Source organism: Engystomops pustulosus, chromosome 1 (assembly GCF_040894005.1).
Source record: "Engystomops pustulosus chromosome 1, aEngPut4.maternal, whole genome shotgun sequence".
Lineage (NCBI taxonomy): Eukaryota > Metazoa > Chordata > Amphibia > Anura > Leptodactylidae > Engystomops > Engystomops pustulosus.
The window spans coordinates 270,935,680-270,961,395 of record NC_092411.1 but is presented as its reverse complement, the minus strand read 5'-3'; the positions used below and the strand labels follow the sequence as shown (position 1 = coordinate 270,961,395).

Genomic DNA, 25,716 nt, shown 5'->3' with positions numbered 1-25,716 from the left:
TCGCGAATGGTCCGGGTAAGTAAATCTGCCCCAATGTGTACATATAAAGTGATTCTCATCCAATCCCATGTTTCCACCTTGGTGTCTTCCAGGCAGCCAGTCACAAAGAACACATTCCGGCATTACCGGGTGCTGGGGAAAGGTGGATTTGGTGAGGTAAGTATCCGCCGCTCTCCATCACCATTGTATCACATACACTTTCTTCCTCTCTGACGCATCATGACGTGTCCCCCGCTAGGTGTGCGCCTGCCAAGTGCGAGCCACAGGGAAGATGTACGCCTGTAAAAAGCTGGAAAAGAAGAGGATAAAGAAGAGGAAAGGCGAATCCATGGCATTAAACGAAAAGCAGATATTAGAAAAAGTAAATAGTCGATTTGTAGTAAGTATCAATTTATCAGTAATAATCTGCATTTTCTGCTTATTATGTGATTCATTATTATAGACTTGGAAACTGCCCCTGTGTGACCTCACATGACCAGGGATATAACGAGCCGTGCACCTGTGTGACCTCACATGACCAGGGATATAACGAGACGTGCAATAGTGTGACCTCACATGACCAGGGATATAACGAGCCGTGCACCTGTGTGACCTCACATGACCAGGGATATAACGAGACGTGCAATAGTGTGACCTCACATGACCAGGTGTATAACGAGCCGTGCACCTGCGTGACATCACATGACCAGGGATATAACGAGCCGTGCACCTGTGTGACCTCACATGACCAGGGATATAACGAGCCGTGCACCTGTGTGACCTCACATGACCAGGTGTATAATGAGCTGTGCACCTGTGTGACATCACATGACCAGGGATATAACGAGCCGTACACCTGTGTGAAATCACATGACCAGGCATATAGCAAGCTGTGCACCTGTGTGACCTCACATGACCAGGGATATAACGAGCCGTGCACCTGTGTGACCTCACATGACCAGGTGTATAATGAGCTGTGCACCTGTGTGACATCACATGACCAGGGATATAACGAGCCGTGCACCTGCGTAATATCACATGACCAGGGATATAACGAGCCGTGCACCTGCGTAATATCACATGACCAGGGCCCACAGGAAGAAAACAATGAAGCTTCTTATAGAATAACAGCAAGCAGAGATCTAGAAAACTGTAAGGAATTGATACAGAAAGTATATTGGAACATTGTATCACTTTACATTACACAAACAATATCAATTCTTTGCTGATAGTGGACGATCCCTTTAACATTGAGTCTAATTAAATGGAAATGCAAGTGAACGCAGCCCTTGAGGTGACGTTAGTAACATCCATTACTTCCACAATCAGAGGTCCGTCACACAGCTTTTCACAGACCCTGAATGGTATATATTGTTAAATAGCATCCCACTCTGGATAGATTGGGAAAATCTGCAAGAGCGGTGTATAGTGTCAGTGCCATAAAACACTGGAATAAGGTCAATACATATTTTAATGAGATTGATGTGCACAAGGTTGTAGAACACACATTGCAGCTGCTGCAGCACCTCTTTATGAAGCAAAGTACATCAATTATCTCTAGGGGAGCTTGTAAGATCATCCTGTTGTCACAATGGTGATACATTCAGCTTCTATGAACATTAACTCTTTCTCTTTAACTCGGGAACAGGGAATAATATAGGAATAATAAAGGACTAGTATTAAAATGCCAAAATACCGCTTTAAGCCGGACCTGGTTTTCTGCTCATACGATCTAGCAGCTCAGTGTGCACAGTGTTCAAGCCTTCTTGACCTCATAAATGACATATTGTACATCAAAATTACATAGGTACATACGGTGTACGGTACATGCATTAAAAAAAGTAATCATTTTGCTGCACGTTTTGCCCCATTTAAAACTAAACCGCAAGATTGCAAAGTTGCAAATAAAACAGTTTATGGTTATGAAGATCCTTTTAGGGGTTAAATCTAATTGATCCATAGACCAACCTACATGTATTGTATGTAAGAGTCACCGTGCTAACCAGTCTGCCTGCATTGTGTGTTACAGTGTGTGTGATGCAGGCCCATCTCTATATGCAGCTAAGCAGACCCCCCACCATATACAGCTAAGCAGACCCCCCACCATATACAGCGAAGCAGACCCCCTGCCATATACAGCTAAGAAGACCCCCACGATATACAGCTAAGCAGACCCCCCACCATATACAGCGAAGCAGACCCCCCGCCATATACAGCGAAGCAGACCCCCCGCCATATACAGCGAAGCAGACCCCCTACCATATACAGCGAAGCAGACCCCCCGCCATATACAGCGAAGCAGAGCCCCCGCCATATACAGCGAAGCAGAGCCCCCACCATATACAGCGAAGCAGAGCCCCCACCATATACAGCGAAGCAGACCCCCCCGCCATATACAGCGAAGCAGACCCCCCCGCCATATACAGCGAAGCAGACCCCCCACCATATACAGCTAAGCAGACCCCCCACCATATACAGCTAAGAAGACCCCCACAATATACGGCTAAGCAGACCCCCCTCCATATACAGCGAAGCAGACCCCCACCATATACAGCTAAGAAGACCCCACGATATACAGCTAAGCAGACCCCCCCCACCATATACAGCGAAGCAGACCCCCCACCATATACAGCGAAGCAGACCCCCCGCCATATACAGCGAAGCAGACCCCCCACCATATACAGCGAAGCAGACCCACCGCCATATATAGAGCAAAGCAGACCCCCTGCCATATACAGCGAAGCAGACCCCCCACCATATACAGCGAAGCAGACCCCCCCACCATATACAGCGAAGCAGACCCCCCACCATATACAGCGAAGCAGACCCCCCACCATATACAGCGAAGCAGACCCCCCACCATATACAGCGAAGCAGACCCCCCCACCATATACAGCGAAGCAGACCCACCGCCATATATAGAGCAAAGCAGACCCCCTGCCATATACAGCGAAGCAGACCCCCTGCCATATATAGAGCAAAGCAGACCCCCTGCCATATACAGCGAAGCAGACCCCCCCGCCATATACAGCTAAGCAGACCCCCCGCCATATACAGCTAAGCAGACCCCCCGCCATATACAGCGAAGCAGACCCCCTACCATATAGAGCAAAGCAGAACCCCCGCCATATACACAGTGTGTAAGAGTCACAACACTGCCTACATTGTGTGTTTCATTGATCCATATACAGTGCAGCTCCATATACAGCGCAGACCCAGCTCCATATACAGCGCAGACCCAGCTCCATATACAGTGCAGGCCCAGCTCCATATACAGTGCAGGCCCAGCTCCATATACAGTGCAGGCCCAGCTCCATATACAGTGCAGGCCCAGCTCCATATACAGTGCAGGCCCAGCTCCATATACAGTGCAAGCCCAGCTCCATATACAGTGCAGGCCCAGCTCCATATACAGTGCAGACCCAGCTCCATATACAGTGCAGACCCAGCTCCATATACAGTGCAGACCCAGCTCCATATACAGTGCAGACCCAGCTCCATATACAGTGCAGACCCAGCTCCATATACAGTGCAGACCCAGCTCCATATACAGCGCAGACCCAGCTCCATATACAGCGCAGACCCAGCTCCATATACAGCGCAGACCCAGCTCCATATACAGCGCAGACCCAGCTCCATATACAGCGCAGACCCAGCTCCATATACAGTGCAGACCCAGCTCCATATACAGTGCAGACCCAGCTCCATATACAGTGCAGACCCAGCTCCATATACAGTGCAGACCCAGCTCCATATACAGTGCAGATCCAGCTCCATATACAGTGCAGACCCAGCTCCATATACAGCGCAGGTCCCCGCCATATACACAGTGTGTAAGAGTCACAACACTGCCTACATTGTGTGTTTCATTGATCCATATACAGTGCAGCTCCATATACAGTGCAGGCCCAGCTCCATATACAGCGCAGGTCCCCACCATATACAGTGCAGACCCAGCTCCATATACAGCGCAGACCCAGCTCCATATACAGCGCAGACCCAGCTCCATATACAGTGCAGGCCCAGCTCCATATACAGTGCAGGCCCAGCTCCATATACAGTGCAGACCCAGCTCCATATACAGTGCAGACCCAGCTCCATATACAGTGCAGACCCAGCTCCATATACAGTGCAGACCCAGCTCCATATACAGTGCAGACCCAGCTCCATATACAGTGCAGACCCAGCTCCATATACAGTGCAGACCCAGCTCCATATACAGTGCAGATCCAGCTCCATATACAGTGCAGATCCAGCTCCATATACAGTGCAGACCCAGCTCCATATACAGCGCAGGTCCCCGCCATATACAGTGCAGACCCAGCTCCATATACAGTGCAGACCCAGCTCCATATACAGTGCAGACCCAGCTCCATATACAGTGCAGACCCAGCTCCATATACAGCGCAGGTCCCCACCATATACAGTGCAGACCCAGCTCCATATACAGTGCAGACCCAGCTCCATATACAGTGCAGACCCAGCTCCATATACAGTGCAGACCCAGCTCCATATACAGTGCAGACCCAGCTCCATATACAGTGCAGACCCAGCTCCATATACAGTGCAGAGCCAGCTCCATATACAGTGCAGAGCCAGCTCCATATACAGTGCAGAGCCAGCTCCATATACAGTGCAGAGCCAGCTCCATATACAGTGCAGAGCCAGCTCCATATACAGCGCAGGTCCCCGCCATATACAGCGCAGACCCAGCTCCATATACAGCGCAGACCCAGCTCCATATACAGTGCAGACCCAGCTCCATATACAGTGCAGACCCAGCTCCATATACATTGCAGACCCAGCTCCATATACAGTGCAGACCCAGCTCCATATACAGTGCAGACCCAGCTCCATATACAGTGCAGACCCAGCTCCATATACAGTGCAGACCCAGCTCCATATACAGCGCAGGTCCCCCCCCATATACAGTGCAGACCCAGCTCCATATACAGTGCAGACCCAGCTCCATATACAGTGCAGACCCAGCTCCATATACAGCGCAGGTCCCCACCATATACAGCGCAGGTCCCCCCCATATACAGCGCAGGTCCTCACCATATACAGCGCAGGTCCCCCCCATATACAGCGCAGGTCCCCCCCATATACAGCACAGGTCCTCACCATATACAGCGCAGGTCCTCACCATATACAGCGCAGGTCCCCGCCATATACAGTGAAGGTCTCCCCCACATACAGATGACTGCACTTATACCGCTGGCTGTAGAGGAATGTGAGGCTGACATGTGGCCGCTGGATTGATATTACCGGAGTCTATGGACTGGAGGACGGGTCAGCAGATCGATGACCACTCTGCAGGAAGTGCAATGTCCTTCACATGTCTCCGCTCTGCTCCCATCACCCCCAGTGTCAGCACAGCCCGGGTACAGCCTCCCAGGAAACAATCGATAGGCTGAGTGCTGTAGATTTGTCCGAGCTAAGTAAAATATTGATCATACTTCCTTTGGCTATGATGAAATCCTATTGGAAAAAAAAAGCTTCCTTCAATAATTGATGTTAATAGATAATGTTGGCCATTACATGCTGTAATGTATCCTCCTATTCTGCAAGTAATAGTAATGTGAGCTCGCTAATGCTGCACAATCCAACCCCGGTGACGTGTCACAGAGATGATGTCATAGCATATCACACGGCTGACATCACTAGTGGCGGAATGTCATATAGAAAATTATTAACCTAATCTTCTATTTTTGGAGCGTTCATTGGGATAGACATTTTAAGATTAGATGTCAAAACTCTTGGGAAAGACCGTAATAATCCAGATTATCCCCTGCCCACACACCGTGATTGACAGTGGGAGTCCTGATCACACACAGTGATTGACAGTGAGAGTCCTGATTACTCTGTCCACACGCAGTGATTGACAGTAAGAGTCCTGATTACTCTGCCCACACACAGTGATTGACAGGGAGAGTCCTGATTACTCTGCCCACATGCAGTGATTGACAGGGAGAGTCCTGATTACTCTGCCCACATGCAGTGATTGACAGGGAGAGTCCTGATTACTCTGCCCACATGCAGTGATTGACAGGGAGAGTCCTGATTACTCTGTTCACATGCAGTGATTGACAGGGAGAGTCCTGATTACTCTGTTCACATGCAGTGATTGACAGGGAGAGTCCTGATTACTCTGCCCACACACAGTGATTGACAGTGAGAGTCCTGATTACTCTGCCCACATGCAGTGATTGACAGGGAGAGTCCTGATTACTCTGCTCACACACAGTGATTGACAGGGAGAGTCCTGATTACTCTGCTCACACACAGTGATTGACAGGGAGAGTCCTGATTACTCTGCCCACACAGTGATTGACAGGGAGAGTCTTGATTACTCTGCCCACACAGTGATTGACAGGGAGAGTCCTGATTACTCTGTTCACATGCAGTGATTGACAGGGAGAGTCCTGATTACTCTGTTCACATGCAGTGATTGACAGGGAGAGTCCTGATTACTCTGCCCACATGCAGTGATTGACAGGGAGAGTCCTGATTACTCTGCCCACACACAGTGATTGACAGTGAGAGTCCTGATTACTCTGCCCACATGCAGTGATTGACAGGGAGAGTCCTGATTACTCTGCTCACACACAGTGATTGACAGGGAGAGTCCTGATTACTCTGCTCACACACAGTGATTGACAGGGAGAGTCCTGATTACTCTGCCCACACAGTGATTGACAGGGAGAGTCCTGATTACTCTGCCCACACAGTGATTGACAGGGAGAGTCCTGATTACTCTGTTCACATGCAGTGATTGACAGTGAAAGAACAGAAGATACAATGTGCCCCTCCGGTGCCGCCGGATTAATCAAGAGACGTTGCCAAACGAACATTCAATGTGAACGCTTCCATGGTCTAGGTAGTGCACAGGTGCGGAGCAGACCCCCTTGGCGTGGCACTGGCGTAAAGGGGTTAATAGTCACAATGTCCAGGGGTCCACAAGGCATTGGGTTTTTTTAGGGCTTCTACGTCGGCTTTCTGGCCTAGAATGTAATAATGTAGAGAAATGTAGTAATATAGTCCTGTGTTGTATCCCTGTCCTACGTGTGACCGCCCCTCCGATCACGGCCAAGACACATAAATGATGCAGGAGGTCAAGTCCAGCCACATCGGAGATAAGTGTAACCATGAAATGCTGCTCTTTATTGATCATGCTTAAAGATTCATGACAAAAGCGCCATCCGCAGGCCCAAAAAACACTAGCCCATGCATTATTAACATGTTGCGTACAATAATGATGATAATGGGAATTAATAATTCCGTGAGAAACATTACAGCGATTTCAGTTGAGTTTCCCGTATTTTCCCTATTTCGGGCAGAGGTGAATCTGCATGGGAGGACAGTGACCTCTAGTGGTGAAAATGTAGAAAGCACTTACACATAGAAAATCTATGGGAGGCAGCACAGTCTACACTTATAGACACAGCCTATTCTTGTGCACTGCAAGGACTCGCTGTGCTGTTCATCCTGAGCCTCCAGGTGACAGTCTGCAGGGATATTATTAATCCCTTTTAAGCCAGTGTCTGCTATAAACTAGACAAGTTATCCCAGCCCTATGGACAGAACAGAGATGCGATTGTTCGGTCAGAATGGAAAGTTGGCGCAGTCTGGGTCTCCCAGCCAAAATGACCAGAACCAGATGATGGGTTTACGCTGAGTCCTTCAGAACTCCAAAGAATGGAGCTTTCATAGGATGAATGAGAAATGGCACTGGAATTTCTATTCCATTTAGATTCTAACAGGGATCCGGCTTTGAACAGACTTTAGTCTTTTGAAAGTGCTATTTCACCTGTGATGACGGGTCAGCTCTTGATGACGGGTCAGCTCTTTGGCATTGGGGTAGTGCCCAAAGTCTTCTTAGAAAAGTTGTCAGAAGAGCCATGAATGGATATAGAAGATCTATCTATGGAATTAGTCATCCATATCAGATGTGTTTGGGCCAACACCTTGCTCCAGATCTGTATCACAGTGTATAGAGCCAGAAGCAGAGCACGCCACACACTGTGTAGTGGCCGTACCTCGCTATTGCAGCTCACATTAAATCTATATTATGACTGCAAGAAGAAATATTGGTGTAGGGACCTTTATCCTTATATGATTATATGTATATATTATAGATATTTTATACATTTGCTGTTTGTCCTCTAATCACCTGTTTCTGTCTTTTGCAGGTTAGTTTAGCCTACACTTATGAAACAAAGGACGCCCTTTGCTTAGTATTAACCATTATGAATGGCGGGGACCTGAAGTTTCACATATACAACATGGGGAACCCGGGCTTTGATGAGCAGAGGGCAGTGTTTTATGCTGCCGAGCTGTGCTGTGGCCTGGAGGACCTGCAGAGGGAGAGGATAGTTTACAGGTGGGACCGCCGCTCTTCTATGTAAAGAAAAGATCTCTGATCTGTGTAATGACCAACCTTCTGCTAAGTCTCATGTTTTTCTCCTATAATATCATGTTTCTGTTCGGCTGCAACACCAGGCATACCATGCATAAAGGGAACCTGTCACCAGGTTTTGCCCAACTAAACTAGCAGCCCCTTCAGGTAGGTGGTGAAATGTCCTTTCTAGAATACCATCTTTTATGTGAAATCTCAACCATTTACCTTTTAAAAAAAAAAAAAACTTCTCCCAAAGTCAGGAAAATGACTTTCTAACCTCATTTACACAAGAGATGAGTCTAGTTTAGTGGTTGGAGGGGAAGTGTCACTTCAGAAACACCCATTTTCATTTCTTTAATACCTAGAAACAGACATTTTATGTCATTTTACAGGCAACCTGTCACCAGGGACCTTATTTTCACTAAAGACAGGATGCAAAAGCCCATTACACCTGCATTTTAAATCTGCCTTTGCATTACAATATAATTGTGTGTTATAACTTACCTGGCATCCTGACAGAATCCTTTGTGTAGTCCCAGGGGTTGGGCTTTGGTTTAAATGAACTTCACAAAACAACATGGTCTGTGCTGCAGACTGCTCAGCTCTCAGCCCCAACCTTTGTGCTCCTGTACAGCTCCTCCCTCTCCCACTGATGTGGGATTCTGTAACTTACCTTGATTCTGTCAGGTTGCAAGATAAGTTATAACACACAATTATATTGTAATGCAAATGCTTAGAGAAAGCAGAAAGACACATTTTCACTGCAGGTGTATCGGGCTTCTGTAACCTGTCTTTAGTGAAAATGAGGTCCCAGGTGAATAATCTCATCTTTCAAATAACAGTTTTATGGCTTTGTGATCTACAGAACCGCAGCTAATGAGAGAGTTAGAAATGCAAGCTTCAGATCCAAGATCCAGTCTATTTTTTAACTGACTGTTTGTCCAGTTCTGTAGCTCACAGAACCATAGGCCTTTAAGTCATCTGAAAGAGTAGCATGTTTCTATATGCTACAGAACAGAAGATGGGGACGTCTGAAGTAACACTACCCCTGCAACCACTAAACTTGATTTATCTCATGTGAAAATGAGGTGAGAAGTCATATTTGCCTGACTTTGTGGAAGATTTTTATAGGTGAAACGGGTGCGATTTCACATAAAAGAGGGAATTCTAGAAAGGACATTTTATACCCTACATGAAGGGGCTGCTAGTGTAATGGGGTAAATCTGGTTACAGGGTCCCATTTAAATTTGATCATTTTGATTCTTTTTTTTTAATTCTTCTTGCTACAAATGCTATTATCCCTTGGCATTAAGGGTCAGACCACTTCCTGGATATCCTCTTCTATCTATTGCACTTCAATGTCCATCACTCACATATCACTCCAATCTATCACTCACATATCACTCCAATCTATCACTCACATATCACTCCAATCTATCACTCACATATCACTCCAATCTATCACTCACATATCACTCCAATCTATCACTCACATATCACTCCAATCTATCACTCACATATCACTCCAATCTATCACTCACATATCACTCCAATCTATCACTCACATATCACTCACATATCACTCCAATCTATCACTCACATATCACTCCAATCTACCACTCGCATATCACTCCAATCTACCACTTGCATATCACTCCAATCTATCACTCACATATCACTCCAATCTACCACTCACATATCACTCCAATCTACCACTTGCATATCACTCCAATCTATCACTCGCATATCACTCCAATCTATCACTCACATATCACTCCAATCTACCACTCACATATCACTCCAATCTACCACTCACATATCACTCCAATCTACCACTCACATATCACTCCAATCTATCACTCACATATCACTCCAATCTACCACTCACATATAACTCCAATCTACCACTCACATATCACTCCAATCTATCACTCACATATCACTCCAATCTATCACTCACATATCACTCCAATCTATCACTCACATATCACTCCAATCTACCACTCACATATCACTCCAATCTACCACTCACATATCACTCCAATCTATCACTCACATATCACTCCAATCTATCACTCACATATCACTCCAATCTACCACTCACATATCACTCCAATCTATCACTCACATATCACTCCAATCTATCACTCACATATCACTCCAATCTATCACTCACATATCACTCCAATCTATCACTCGCATATCACTCCAATCTATCACTCACATATCACTCCAATCTATCACTCACATATCACTCCAATCTATCACTCACATATCACTCCAATCTATCACTCACATACCACTCCAATCTATCACTCACATATCACTCCAATCTATCACTCACATATCACTCCAATCTATTACTCACATATCACTCCAATCTATTACTCACATATCACTCCAATCTATTACTCACATATCACTCCAATCTATCACTCACATATCACTCCAATCTATCACTCACATATCACTCCAATCTATCACTCGCGTTACTCCTCTTCACCTCACTGTTGGTGTCTCACGAGGTTTTGTCCAAGGACCCTCCTCTTCTCCATCTACACCAATGGCCTAGGAGAGCTCATCATCCATATACTTCTTCTTCTCAGGCTTTCTTTTTTTTTCTTTTCAGTTAGATCCTTTGTATTGTGTTGAAAAACTATTTTCATTTTGATGACATACAAAATATACACAGACAGTAATAAATCCTGAAAAAAGCGTGAGATTTACGTTGGGACAATCTTCACAGGGCTGGATTAGAACAAAGCAAGCGAGCGGTCATACATGATGGGATATTTTAAAGAGTTCTGTATTAGGAGCCGCTCTGGGGTCTTATACACATGATGTACTATAAAGGGTTAACTCCACTGTTGGCTTTCACTGGGAGAGGATGTAGGCCCCAACTCCAGTATCTCCCTCTATTGGTCATCAGAGATTGGGACAACATTGTCCTCACATTTCTGTATAAAGGGGAACAAAAAATCCTCCAAATATTTCCCCAGAAGCCAGGAATACAGGAAGGAAATCATTCCAGGGGTTTCCTCTCTACCCGCAATATAACAAAAGTATGTTAGGATCTATATTTCTAATTTCTTCCCAATTTGTGCCGCCAAGGCGTGTCGCAATGATGGATATTAATTTTAAAAAAACTCTAAAATGATTTTAGTTGCCATCCTGCAATAATTGTAGCACGTTTCTAAAACTCAAGGCCTAAGGGAACTTCGTCTAGTAATCTTTCCCACACCTAACACATCTCTCCTACCAGACCTAGTCTTCAAAAATCATGGCTCCACACTCTCCCTGATCCCCAAAGTCCACTGCCTCGGAGAGACCTGTGACTCTGTCTTTATCCTTTAAGTTTCAAATCCAGTCCTTTACTACAACCTGCCGCCTCCGACTCAAGAACATCTCTCGCATATGACCCTTCCTCAACCTGGAGTCTACAGAGTTTCTGGTCCAGGTCTTTGTCATCCCCTGCTTGGACTACTGCAATATTCTTCTCTGTGGTCTCTCCACACCCCTCCAATCCATCCGTAATGCTGTCTCCTCCATAATCTCTGAACCCATCAGCCAATAACATACCACACGTACCACCCGTAATCTCCCTTCCTCAGCTTCCCTCTATTACCATCCGCTCTTCTCACAACTATCTCCAGGACTTCTCCCGTGCTTCTCCCATGTTTTGGAAGTCTCCACCAAATAGTTTGACTGTCCCCCACCTTCCAAACCTTCACACGTGACCTAAAAACCCACCTTTAGGATCACCTGCAATACATAATGACTGCACTGTTATACTCCCTCACCTCGTATCGCCATCTAACCTTCCATACAGATCGTGACTTGGATTTGTTCTTCTCTTAATGTATGTGAACCCCTTATTGAATGTACAGCACCATGGAATGTATATGCTCTGTAAATGAATAATATTTTTTTATTTATTAAGGGATTTAAAGCCAGAAAATATCCTGCTGGACGACCGCGGTAAGTGCTCATGTTAGTGTAGTGCACATGCTTTACCTAAGCTTGACCTGTCTTGATGGGCTGGAACCCGATCTTCTAAAGTTGGTTCCTATTCCTCTTGCATCGTGTTTAGTTACCTGTCGCTTATAGATCTCCGTATGAATGACATGATTGGGACCATAAGCCTCCATTTTAAATATATCTGCTTGCTGTCGCTGATTGAAGCTTTCTTAATAAAAAAGACAGTAATGGTTTATGCACCATTGACGAAGTTATGAGCCGTCCAATCATCAGCAAGAAGAAATTAAGAACGCATTGGGGTTAATTTCTAAACCAGGCACAGAAAAGTAGATGTATCATGGCTTGGGCATAAGGGACGGATCCTCCAGGCACCTGGCAAACCTAATATTATTGGTGCTTGAAGCTGAAAGTACCTAAACTGGACCCGCACAAAGTAAAAACTCTGATCAGATGTTGCTGTGGTTTCGTTTTCTATAAACATATCAATGTGTTGTGCTGCCAATGTGATGTCATGTAATAATGATGCTCTCCCCTTCACAGGACACATCAGGATATCAGACCTCGGGTTAGCTGTGCAGATACCTGAAGGGGAGTCCATTCGTGGCAGAGTGGGCACCGTGGGTTATATGGGTAGGCGCTTGATTCCTAGAAAGATTTCTGACTCTTCTTATTTAAAGGGGATGTCTGTCAATGATGCTATAATCCAACTTGATGACCTCATTATTAATCCGGGATAATTCCATCGTTAATGACCCAATTGTTCAATTAGGATATGACCGTTTTATTGGTCCGTCATGAAGATATCATTTCACATTATAACCTAAATGTCTGACTTGTTGACATATATGTGATGGTGTGATGACATATTCCATGAGGTTGTAGACTGACATAATGACATCATCAATGACAATTAGACCAGAATGAAATCATAAACCAGAATAGCGCCATTATAAATTATGTCATTGCCTGACATCATAAATGGAAGATTGCTTCATTGTTCGACACCTAGTTCAAGGTCCTGATGATGAACACTTGGTCCAACATGATGACTTCATAGTCTCACATGATAAACATTATATTACGTGTCCCACCCTGATTTTCCAACCGCAGAAGACACCTTTTTTTTCCACGCAAGAGTTTGCTGTATTCTGTGTGATAGTTATATGTGTATATGTTACACGTGATGAGCTTACAAGTGTTTTTGTGCTTTTTATTGCTGTTGTTCCAAACGCTTCTTTTCATGAACTCGGCAAACGGTGAAAACACATGTGGTGCCTCCTTTATCGTGTTATCAAAAATGCCTTTCTTCTCCAGCTCCAGAAGTCATCAACAATGAAAGCTACACGTTCAGCCCTGACTGGTGGGGGCTCGGCTGCCTTATTTATGAAATGATCCAAGGTCAATCGCCCTTCAGGAAACGGAAGGAGAAGGTGAAGCGGGACGAGGTGGACAGGCGGGTGAAGGAGGATGAAGAAGAGTATTCGGAGAAGTTTTCCGAAGATGCCAAGTCAATCTGCAGGATGGTGGGTACTCATATGTTTTTGGAGATCTATATATTACATGTTCTAAGCCCGTTTCTGGTGTGAAATATTTGAATTTACCACTTTTGGGCGGATATGCGTCCCACTACTATACCCCCGGGATGACATAACGTCTAATGTTATCTTCCAGTTACTCACAAAGGACCCCAAGCAGAGGCTTGGCTGCAAGGGGGACGGAGCCGCAGGTGTCAAACAGCACACAATATTCAGGAACATCAACTTTAAACGCCTGGAAGCCAGTATAATGGAGCCGCCATTTGTTCCTGATGTAAGATCTATGTGACGGGTCCTGTATTACATTGCCGATTTGTTGAGCACATGTCATATGTACATCCCTCTGTGTCCCCGCAGCCTCGTGCCGTGTATTGTAAGGATGTGCTGGACATTGAACAGTTCTCCACAGTGAAGGGGGTGAACCTGGACACCACGGATGACGACTTCTACTCTAAGTTTGTGACGGGCAGCGTCTCCATTCCATGGCAGCAAGAGGTAAGTCAACCCCACCCCCCGACCACAGGGGCCTTGTCATGTTATACAGCACCTTGGATTCAGAAATTACATTTCCTTCCCTCTCGTTGCAGATGATTGAAACCGAGTGTTTTAAAGACATCAATGTCTATGAGACAGACGGCTGCTTGTCGCCAGACCTGGATGTGAGCAAACAGAACATTAGACCAAAGAGAAGCTTCTTCCATCGATTGTTCAGAAGAGGGGTGAGTCTTACTGCTATGTTACTATCAGTACCTTTCTGGGAATACAGACATTAAAGGGGTTGGTTATTTATACCAAATGTTAACAGGATAAGTATTAGACCCTGACAGGGGCATATTATACTACCCTGGTAAAGTCTGCCGTTCCCTGACAGGAGCCGCCTGTCATGTGACCTGCGGTGAGCAGGACTTCCTGTGATACTGGCGAATAGTGGGGGACATGCTCTCACATCAGTGTGTGGAGGGGCGTGCGGATACATCCAGGATGTCCTGCTGCCAGGGGCTTATATGACCCACGCCTCCCCGCGGCAAGACTTTATAAGGGTAAGCACAATATGGGTCTTATGCTCATTAAAGTTTTTTGTACAGGTGGCCAATCCCTTTCATTTTAAATTATTAAAGAAAATCCATCCTGATAAACCAGGGACACTTAATTATAGATCCAGGCAACATGACTGTGGTCATCTTCTTGTATTTGAAATCTATGATCTCCCTCCTTCTAATATTATGCTAATGAGTCTAAAAGGCTATGGGAGGGGTGCTATCAGACCCCCCTCCTTGCTGTAATCTCACAGGTTCTTACATTGTATCCCTCTCACTCCTGCTCCTTCAGCACTTCCACCTCCCCCTGTCTTCTGTAATCTCACACATTGGGAGCGGGAAGTGCTCCTGCAAAGTGTAACAGCCTGAGAAGCTACAGAACAGAAGGGATCTGGTAACGCCCACCAGGCTCATTAACATAATTTTAAAAGCTGATTTTAGAAGGATGGAGGCCATGGATAACAAACATAAGAAGATTCCCATAGTCCCGGTGCCTGCATCTATGAGTAATGTCCCTGGTTGGTTTTAATGGCAGATTTCCTTTAAGATCTCTGCTTGCAACCAATGAGTGCAGACATAGGGGCACATTTACTTACCCGGTCCTATCACGATCCCCGACCCGGACTGTCCGACCAAGATAAAGTCCGGCGCAATTTACCAATTGCGACACAATTTGAATTTTAAATCCTGCGCTTAGTCCGAATAAGTCGGGTTGTCAGACGGCCCGCACCCAGATTTGTGTTGCATGAAATTGGCGATTGCGCCAAAATCCGCAGGATGCGGCACAAATTGGAAATAGTCGGGAAACCCGAAGGAAATGCGTTCCGCGGACCCTCAGTAAATGTGCCCCATAATGTTTGATGAGAAGATCTGGTTTGCCATCTTGGTTTATCCAAGTGTTGGATAGGGTTTATGTCTAGACCCTATGAAGCTGCTCGGCACCAGGCACCAGGAACAGAGAAGGACCTTTCACAAACTGTTCCCACAAAGTAAAGCCGTATCATTAAAGGGATTTTCTGGCTGTTAAGTGACAAGTTAGGTCATTAGTATGTGATTGGTGGGGGTCCGCCATAAATCAGCTGTTCTAATAGCTGATTGCCATTCCCCAGCAAAGTCACTATACTTAGTCTTCTGCTTATGGTATAGACTTTAGTGGATTATAATACAGGAGCTTTGGGCGGTTGCCCGGGGCCCAAGCCTTCTAGGGGGCCCATGGCCATTCAAAGCACCCACCAAATTTTATACTGAGAAGGACCTTCACCCATGAAATTCTCGTAAATTTGTTCCTGTTCTCAATACACATGTACACAAGCCATTTCAGGACCTTTGAAGGACCTCCATAGGTCCTGAAACCACAGATTGAAAGCAGAAGGGACAAATCTTCCATTCTGCAAGAAGCTGATTCTAGTTCCATATGTAGGAAGTGATTCCAGACTTGTAGGGGCTATAATAATTATACAGCCCAGGACCCATGGCAGGCTTAATCCACGCCTGGGTATAGTTTCTGGCGCCATATTTCGAACACCCACCAATCCCATATATTGTGTATAGGTTTGTCATAGTATAAATCTGACTTATACAAGTTGATGTTCTGTGTCTCTGACGCTTCTTCTTCTCCCCTCTCCCAGGTCTGCTTTAAATCCTCCTACAGTGACGATGATGAAGAGGCCTCCAGACCATGAACCACTGTCCAATAGCCAAAAAAATCAAATCCTAGAGCGTTAAACTGCAAATATTTTATTGTATCTATGAACTGTAAAGGTGTATTATAAATTAAACAAAAGAATTCTGTATGAGTTTACAGATTTTGTACATTTCTACTTGAATTCTGTTAAGATGTATATTTTCACAAAGTGTATTGTACAAAAAAAATAACGAAAAAAAGCCCCCCGAGACCTAAGGCCATATTCGTACCACTCCGATTGCATATAGTGTGTTTGCGTGTGCATATGTTTATTAATGATACCGATATAATATGCCAATATATGCACAACCTTCTTATCTTGAATGACTGAAAGTATTTAAAGCCACAGTCGGTGTTAGAGGCATTAACTGCGTCCAGTGCGGCAGCGAGGGTCACCCCTCTCCCCCCTACTCCTCCCATACATGGGTATACACAGTGAATAAGGGCCACATACCTAGCTCCGCCTCCCGGGGGGTGAGAAGCAGCACTGCAAGGACTTGTCTATACTGTTTGTATGGTTCTGAGCTATATTTGTGGATTAAAGGAGAACTTTCCATTTTTGTTTTTATTTATGTTTTTATTGTTGTCCATGTCGCAAAACAGTGTATAATAGTAAGTCTTTTCTTTTTGCTGCCCTTTTAGTCATCTGGATATTTCACAACTTTGTTGCGGAAGATCTTTAAAAGCCGAGCAGCGATTTAATTTTTTCCTTCTCCTTTGATAGTAACGTATCTGCAGAGGTGAAAAGCTCTCACAGCTATTATAGACTAAAAATATACAAGAAACGTATGTATTTACTGGAAACCTTTAACCCCTTCCGGACGCACGCTGCAATAGTATCGCGCGCATCGGTTGCGGGTACATGGAGAGGGCTCACTGGCTGAGCCCTCTCCATAGCCGGTAAGTCTTTGCTGCATATTGCTGCAAAGACTTACCAGTAATACCCAGGATAGCCGCCTTAAAAGCTTCCAGTGGCTTCAAAAATATGGCAGCGCATGGGCGAGGATCATCTCTCCCCGTGACGTCATCAGGGGGGTGGCGATCGGTCACCATGATAGCCTCGGTTCTTCGGAAGATAGCACCCAAAGTCTAAAATGGCACTTTTTCGCCATTTTAAAATAATTAAAAAACTCAATAAAAAGTGATCAAAAGGTGGTACAGTCCTAAAAATGGTGGCATTGAAAACATCATCAAAAGTCGCAAAAAAAGACACCACCCACAGCTCCGTACACCAAAGTATGAAAAAGTTATTAGCGCCAGGACATGGCAAAATAAAAAAAAAAATTTGTATAGGAGGTCTTAATTTTTGTAAATGTATGAAGATATTATAAAACCTATACAAATTTGGTTTTCCCCTTATTTGTATCAACCCAAATAATAAAGTAGACCTGTCATTTGTGGCGCACAGTGAAAGCTGTAAAATCCAGGCCCAGAAGAAAACGTCGCAAATGCGTTTTTCACCATTTTCACTGCATTTGGAATTTTTTTCTCGCTCCCCAATACAGGCCATGGAATATTCCATACCATCACTATGATATGCAATTTGTTACGCAGAAAACAAGCCCTCACAGAGCTCTTTACGTGTAAAAATAAAAAAGGTATAGATTTTTAAAGGTGGGGAGTGAAAAATGGAAATTAAAAAACAAAAAAGGGGCAGGTCGTTAAGGGGTTAAAGGAAACCTCCTATTCAAACTAAACATACCTTTTTGCACAGTGAATCAGGCTAATCTTGTGATTTCTGCAAATAAAAAAAAATTCAGTTTTTAGATTATGCAAATTAGACCCAGGCTCTCCTGTACTCATCACACAGGGTGCTTCATCTGGTTCTAATTATGCACGCCTCTTGCGTGCTGTGTAGTCTACCCTCTCCTTGATGTCACCCTCTCTCAGGAACTGGAACTGTGGAATGGGTGGGTGTGGGTAGACTACACAGCACGCAAGAGGCGTGCATAATTAGAATCTGATGGAGCGCCCTGTGTGATGAGCGCCCAGGTCTAATTTGAATGATTTAAATGCAGATTTTTTTTAGGGGGGGTCGAAATCCCAAGATTTTCTAGATAGAACCGTGATTCACTGTGCATGCAGCGACAATGAGGTATGCTTGGTTTTAAATAGGGGGTTTCAAAATGGCAATTTTCCTTTAAAGAGTCACTGTCACAAGATTTTACCCCTTTAACCTCCAAGCCCCCTCAGGTCGGGTATGATATGTCCTTTCAAGCATTCCCTCTTTTAAGTCAAATCTCACCCGTTTACCTATTTAAAATCTCCTACAAAGTCATGTGAAAATGAGCAGAGAAGAGTCAGATTTTATCAGAGATGAGTCAAGTGTAGAGGCTAAAGGGGGAATGTTACTTCAAACACCTCTGTCTTCAGTTCTATAGCACCTAGAACCATGGCATAATGTAAAATATGAGCCCCTTTAGTCTCTTTATATGTTTCTCAACATGGACCTTCTTACCTGGAGGGAATCCATTGTTCTGTGCCTCCACATACACCCACTGGATGTTTCTACCTTACTGTAAATAAGGCTCCACAGAAAGGGCTCTCACCTTTCTATGGTCCCATGTCCTGTTTTCTATCCACTGCTATAGTCTATAAGTGACCTGTGGCTGTACATAACAAGCTACTCATAGTTCTGCTTATTATTGAAGACTTTATTTTTGTCACATATCAATGGTAGGACATTATATATATTGGAAAAAAAATCTTCATGGATCTAGCTTCAAATCATTGCACCAGAAGACTTTAACAAGTTTGTATCATATTGTAGGTGCTCTACAGGGGAACTCTGGGCCCTATGTTCCCTATTATCATTGAGCTGAAGTCACAAGAACGAACCCCTCCATTTGCTTTGCAAGGAACTGATGGAGACCGTCACTAATGGCACAAATCCTAATGGTCAGAAGAAGTAGCAAATATCGGACACAATAATACCATGGGGAGATTTATCAGACGTTTCTGAGAGCAGAACTGTCCACGTTGCTCATGGGAACCAATCAGAGCTCAGCTTTTATTTTACCACAACTGTTTAGAAAAATGAAAGCTGAACTCTGGTTGGTTTCCTTGTGCAACTAGAACTGTTCTGCTCTTAAACACTTATAAATCTGATAAATCTCCCCCAGAGTGTTTCAATTTAAACAGAAAATTGGATACAGGTATTACACAACACGAGTGGTGTAATACAGAACAAGAAGAAGCGGACCGACCCGGACAACGTGGAGTGACAGGTAAGTAAGGAAGTTAATTGGCAAGAAACTGGGCTAACATAGGCCTGAAGCCTGCTGTTGGGCCATATGTTTATGGTTCTTATCAAAATAGATAGCAGCGGTAGCGTGGGTAGTACCTGTTGTGAATAGTGACAGCGCTACCCTATGTGTGAGCTGCATAACCTAGTGGCTAAAAAAATGGAAACCAGTTCTTACTAAGTTGTTGTGAGTGTTAGAAGGTCCACTGTCCGGGAGAGGCCGCGTCCCCAGTGTGTTTCAGTAAAATTACAAAATCTTGACGGACATTATGGGGTCAATATCTCCGGTAATGGGTCTATATTATGCATACCTTCTGTTTTTCCTCTTCTTATTATATAATGGTAAGGGGAACCTATACTTGTAGTCCTTAGAATGGCACAGTGGCCAATAGCAGTTAGTCCTTGGTGACCTAGAGCTGTCTATACACAAGATGCACACCACTCCATCAGGGGTGAACACAGAAACCATATGGCCCCATAGCAAACATTAGCTGTGCTCCTCTTCCTCAAAAAGCTATGTTTAAATTAAAAGAAAAAAACTAAATTCCTTAAAATGTTCTTCTTTCTGTGAGTTTTTGTGTTAAGTTGTATTTCTTTCATTTCTGTAAATGTTGTCTTGTTTGCCGTGATATGGGATAGTTCACACTGTATTTTCTGTAGAAGGTGTTTGGCCGACCATTTGCTGACACTCATATTTAATTCACCTGCTATCCATTTTCTTCTGATCCTCCTTGAGATGGTTCTACTCCTCCATTGGAGTCCAGTTATGTTTAATTAAACTGATTGGACTTGATTGGAAAAATGCACACACCTGTCACAGTGAAATAAGCCATCACAGATCACAGTGCAAGTCTTAGCACATTAGAGTTATGAGGTCTAAGGAACTGCCAATGGAGCTCAGAGACATAATTGTGGCAAGGCACAGATCTTGCGCACGTTACTAAAGAATTTCTGCAGCACTGAAGGTTCCTAAGAGCACAGTGGCCTCCATAATCCTTAAATGGTAGAAGTTTGGGACTACCACAACTCATCCTCAATCTGGCCATCCAGCTAAACTGAGCAATTGAGGGAGAAGAGCCTTGGTGAGAGAGGTAAAGAAGAACCCCAACGTCATTGCGGCTGAGCGCCAAAAAACCAGGTGCTGCTCATCACCTGCCAAATACAATCCCAGCAGTGACACGTGGTGGGGGCAGCATCATGCTATGGGGCAGGGACAGGACCACTGGTTGTAATGGAAGGAAAGATGAATGTGGCCAAGTACAGAGATGTCCTGGATGAGTTCACCTTCTTCTTCCCGGTGCTTGTAAGTGCGTGTCCTGCAACACAATTCTAAATGTTAAATACTGCGCATTGTCCAAATCCGTCGGGTTGTCTGACGGCCCGGCCCCCGATTTCTGTCGCGTGCAAGCCGGCGCCAAAATCCGATCGCCTGCGGCAAAATCCCGAGGCAATTCGCCGCAAAACGGAAATCATGGGTAAACCCGAAGAAAATGCGTTCCACAGACCCTTAGTAAATGAGCCCCAATGTATTTTGGGGCTTTTCTGCTGGTCAGATGTATCTGAGTGATAACTCAAGGAACACTGCAGAAAACTAGACAATGGCAAACTTTGAAAGGAGACAGTTTTTGGTGCAAAAAAAAAAAAACCCCGCAAATAAACACAAGCCCCATGACAAGCCTCAAAAATTAAAGAAAAAGGCAAAGTCAAAAGTTTGATACTTGTGTCCCAATGGCCCTAAGCACACAGCTAAAATAACACAGCAGAGGCTTCAGAACATCTCTTTGACCATTCCTGACTGGTCCAGCCAGAGCCCGGACCTAAACCCAATGGAGCATCTCTGGAGAGACTTGAAAATGGCCTCCACCAATGTTACCCATCCAACCTGAGGGAACTGGAGAGGATCAGCAAGGAAGAGGCAGAGGATTCCCAAATCCAGGGGTGAGAAACATGTTGCATCTTCCCAAGAAGACTCCTGGCTGTATATGTATTTTTAGCACAAAATCCATTTTTTATGTGTTACAAGAACAATAATAATACTCTGGCAATGTCCTACGGATCAGGGAAGGAAAAGTCTGGGGTTTTTTTTTTTTCGGATCCTTTGTACTTACAAGGAATAAGCGGATCATTCCCATTTGCTTCTGCTTTATCTCATAACATTGGCTCAGATTTTTATATTGTTTATAACTAGTGAAATTCTGGTGATATTTATACTCTGACATTGGACATTAAAAAAAAGTTTAAAACCTAAAAATAAATAAAATATAAGCCTTTACAATAACACATTCCTATACAAACACTTTACACTAGAGTCCTATAAAAATACACAAATGCAAAACCCCCCACATATTTGGTATCAATGCGTCCCGAGTAATCTGTATAATAAAAGAGAATTGTTACTGGATCCGCACGGTAAACACTGAAAAAAAGCTTTCCGCAAATAGATAATTTTTAATTAATACCCTTAAAAAATGCTCTAAAAAGTGACTAGTTAAGACCACTAAAAAGTAAAACTCTTCTCGCAAAAAATAAACCCTCAACCAGATTCGTCAGCAGAAAAAAATTAAAAAAAGTATGCATCTAAAAAGATGGAGATACTACAATAAACAAGATTCTCTCCAAATTAATTTGTATTCAGTAAAATTGAATAAAATACACAAAAACCCCAACATATTGGGTATCGCTGTGCCCGTAACAATCTGTATAATACAACAGAATCGTTACTGGACCCGAACAGTCAACCCAGTAAAAAAAAAAAAAAAAAAGTTCTGAAAAAAGATAATTTTTAATACCCTTTAAAAAATGCTCTAAAAATAAGACCATTAAAAAGAACAATACTTATTGCAAAAAATAAGCCCTTAACCAGATTTATCAGCCAAAAAATAAAAAAGTTATGCTAAAATTGACAGCATTTTCTCAAAATTCGTTTTTATTCAGTGAAATTGGGAAAAAATTTTTAAAATCTTTATAAACAAGGTATTTTTTGTAATCGTGGCAACCAATAGAAGAAAAATAATATACTATTTTTATGGTATGGTGAATGGGAAAAAAAAATTACCAAAAATGTATTATTTAAATTTTCTCCACCAACAAAGAGTTAATAAAATCTTATCAATTAGCTATAGAAAATTATGTACCAGGAAAGTGCATCTCATGTGGCAAAAAAAATAAGCCCCTATATATAAACATCAAAAAAAAAAAGAAAAAAATATAGACCTGTACAATGTGACAATGCGAACCTGCTCTGGATGGCGCCTCCTTCCCTTCTATGCCCGGCCGTGCGCCCATACAGCAGGTTACCACCACATATAGGATGTCGGTGCAGTCGGGAGAAATTAGGTATCAAACTTTGTGGAGCCTATTGTCATTAAACCCACTGCAGATGTTTAATTTTCTGTCCAAATTGAATATATTGTGAAAAAATATTACAATTTGTAGACCACACCTCCATTTTGTTTCAACTCCCATAAAACACCTAAAGAGTTAAAAAAAAACTTCTTAAAAGTGTTTTTTCATACATTGAGGGGTGTAGTTTCCATAATGGGGTAACTTATGAGTCCCGCTATTATTTAGGCCTCTCACAGTCAGTGGAAAGTTGAGCAGGTCCATCTAAATGCAGGTAATGGAGATATTCCAAAAAATGTAAAAAAATGGCCCCAAATTCTGAGCCTCAGAACATTCTAGTCAAATACATGGAATGTTAAAAAACCATGCCAACATAAAGCAGACATTTGGGAAATGTAAGTTATTAATTTATTTGGGTGCTATGACTATCTGCATCATTAGAAGAGAATTTAGAACTTTGAAAATAAATAATTTTTTCACAACTTTTGCCAAATTTCTGTTTTTTTCATAACTAAACACAAAAGATATCATCCAAAATTTTAAACTAATTTGAAGTACAAGGTGTCATGAGAAAACAATCTCAAAATCCCCTGAATATGTTAACCCCTAGGGGACACAGCCTATTTTGGCCTTAAGGACGCGGCCCCATTCTTCAAATCTGACCTGTGTCACTATAAGTGGTTATAGTTTTGGAACGCTATGAGATATCCAGGGGATTTTGAGATTGTTTTCTCGTGACACATTGTACTTCAAATTAGTTTAAAAATTTGGATGATATCTTTTGTGTTTAGTTATGAAAAAATACTAAATTTGGCAAAAATTTGGAAAAATTCTTTATTTTCAATGTTCTAAATTCTCTACTTTTGATGCAGATAGTCATAGCTCCCAAATAAATTCATAACTTACATTTCCCAAATGTCTGCTTTATGTTGGCATGGTTTTTTAAGATTCCACATATTTTACTAGAATGTTATGAGGCTCAGAATTTAGGTATCATTTTTCAAATTTTTTGTAAAATCACCAAAACCTGTATTTAGATGGACCTGCTCAACTTCTAATTGACACTGAGAGGCCTAAATAATAGCGAGACTCATAAATTACCCCATTGTGGAAACTACACACCTCAACGTATGAAAAACCACTTTTAAGAAGTTTGTTAACGCTTTACGTGTTTTATAGGGGTTAAAACAAAATGGAGGTGCAGTCTGCAAATTGTAATATTTTTTCACAATACACTCATTTTGGGTGGAAAATTAAACATTTACAATGGATTAAATGAATAAAGGCTCCACAAAGTTTGTTACCCAATTTCTCCCGAGTACACGGATACCCCATATGTGCTGGTAACCTGCTGTATGGGCGCACGGCCGGGCACAGAAGGGAAGGAGGCGCCATGCAGATCAGATTTGCTATGTCACATTGTACAGGCTATAATTTTTTTCTTTTTTTAATGTGGACCTATAGGGGCTTATTTCTTTTGCCACATGAGATGCACTTTTCTGGTACGTAATTTGGGGGAATCTATAGGCTAATTGGTGAGATTTTATTACCTCTTTGTTGGTGGGGGGAAATGAAAATCATCACTTTTCAGGAAGATTTTTATGGGGTTTTTTTTTTGGCTGTTTACCATACCATAAAAATAGTATATTATTTTTATTCTATGGGTCACCACGATTACAAAAAGACCTCATTTATATAGATTTTTTATTTTTTCCCCATTTTTAGTGCATAAAAAGTAATTTGGCAAAAATGTTGTTACTTTTAGCATCACCGTCTTTCATATGCATAACTTTTTTATTTTTCGCCTCACAAATCTGTTTAAGGGCTTATTTTTTGCGAGAAGGATTGTTCTTTTTAGTGGTCTTATTTTAGAGTGCATAACATTTTTTAAATCCCTTTTTAGAGCATTTTTATAGGGTATTAATTGAAAATGATCTTTTTTCTGGAGCTTTTTTTTGTTTTGTTTTTTACGGGGTTAACTTTGCGGATCTAATAACGATTCTGTTTTATTATGCAGATTGTTACGGACGCAGGGATACCAAATATGTGGGGGTTTTGTGTATTTTATTCAATTGTACTGAATAAAAACCAATTTGGAGAAAATCTTGTTCATTTTAGCATCATCATCTTTTCATATGCATAACTTTTTTATTTTCCGGCTGACAAATCTAGTTAGGGGCTTATTTTTTGCGAGAAGAGTTGTTCTTTTTAGTGGGCTTATTTTGGAGTGCATAACATTTTTTAAATTACTTTTTAGAGCATTTTTTATAGGGTATTAATTAAAAATTATCTTTTTTCGGAACGTTTTTGCGTTTTTTTTCCTACGGCCGTGCGGTCCAGTAACGATTCTGTTTTATTATACAGATTGTTACGGACGCGGCAATACCAAATATGTGGGGTTTTTTGTGTTTTTGTGTTTTTTATACTTTATTAAGTGTTTTTATGGGAAAGTGACATTTTAGGGGCTTATATTTTTATGTATTTATTTTTTATTTATTATAATGTGTAGTGTTAAG

General features: G+C 42.9%; 1 protein-coding gene across 8 annotated transcripts in view; it reads left to right on the top strand.

Moving 5' to 3' along the window:
• The window catches only part of GRK4 (G protein-coupled receptor kinase 4), a 198,195-nt gene extending 181,013 nt beyond the window's left edge, over positions 1-17,182 (top strand). For all 8 annotated transcript variants that reach the window (XM_072126163.1, XM_072126161.1, XM_072126164.1 and 5 more), the window contains 10 exons: positions 93-156; positions 239-379; positions 8,172-8,362; positions 12,321-12,358; positions 12,899-12,988; positions 13,673-13,881; positions 14,030-14,167; positions 14,251-14,388; positions 14,481-14,612; positions 16,559-17,182. In XM_072126163.1, coding sequence (XP_071982264.1) covers positions 93-156; positions 239-379; positions 8,172-8,362; positions 12,321-12,358; positions 12,899-12,988; positions 13,673-13,881; positions 14,030-14,167; positions 14,251-14,388; positions 14,481-14,612; positions 16,559-16,612 — 1,195 coding nt within the window. In that variant the 3' untranslated portion in view covers positions 16,613-17,182. The remainder of the gene's footprint in view (positions 1-92; positions 157-238; positions 380-8,171; positions 8,363-12,320; positions 12,359-12,898; positions 12,989-13,672; positions 13,882-14,029; positions 14,168-14,250; positions 14,389-14,480; positions 14,613-16,558) is intronic.
• The last annotated feature ends 8,534 nt before the right edge of the window (positions 17,183-25,716 follow it).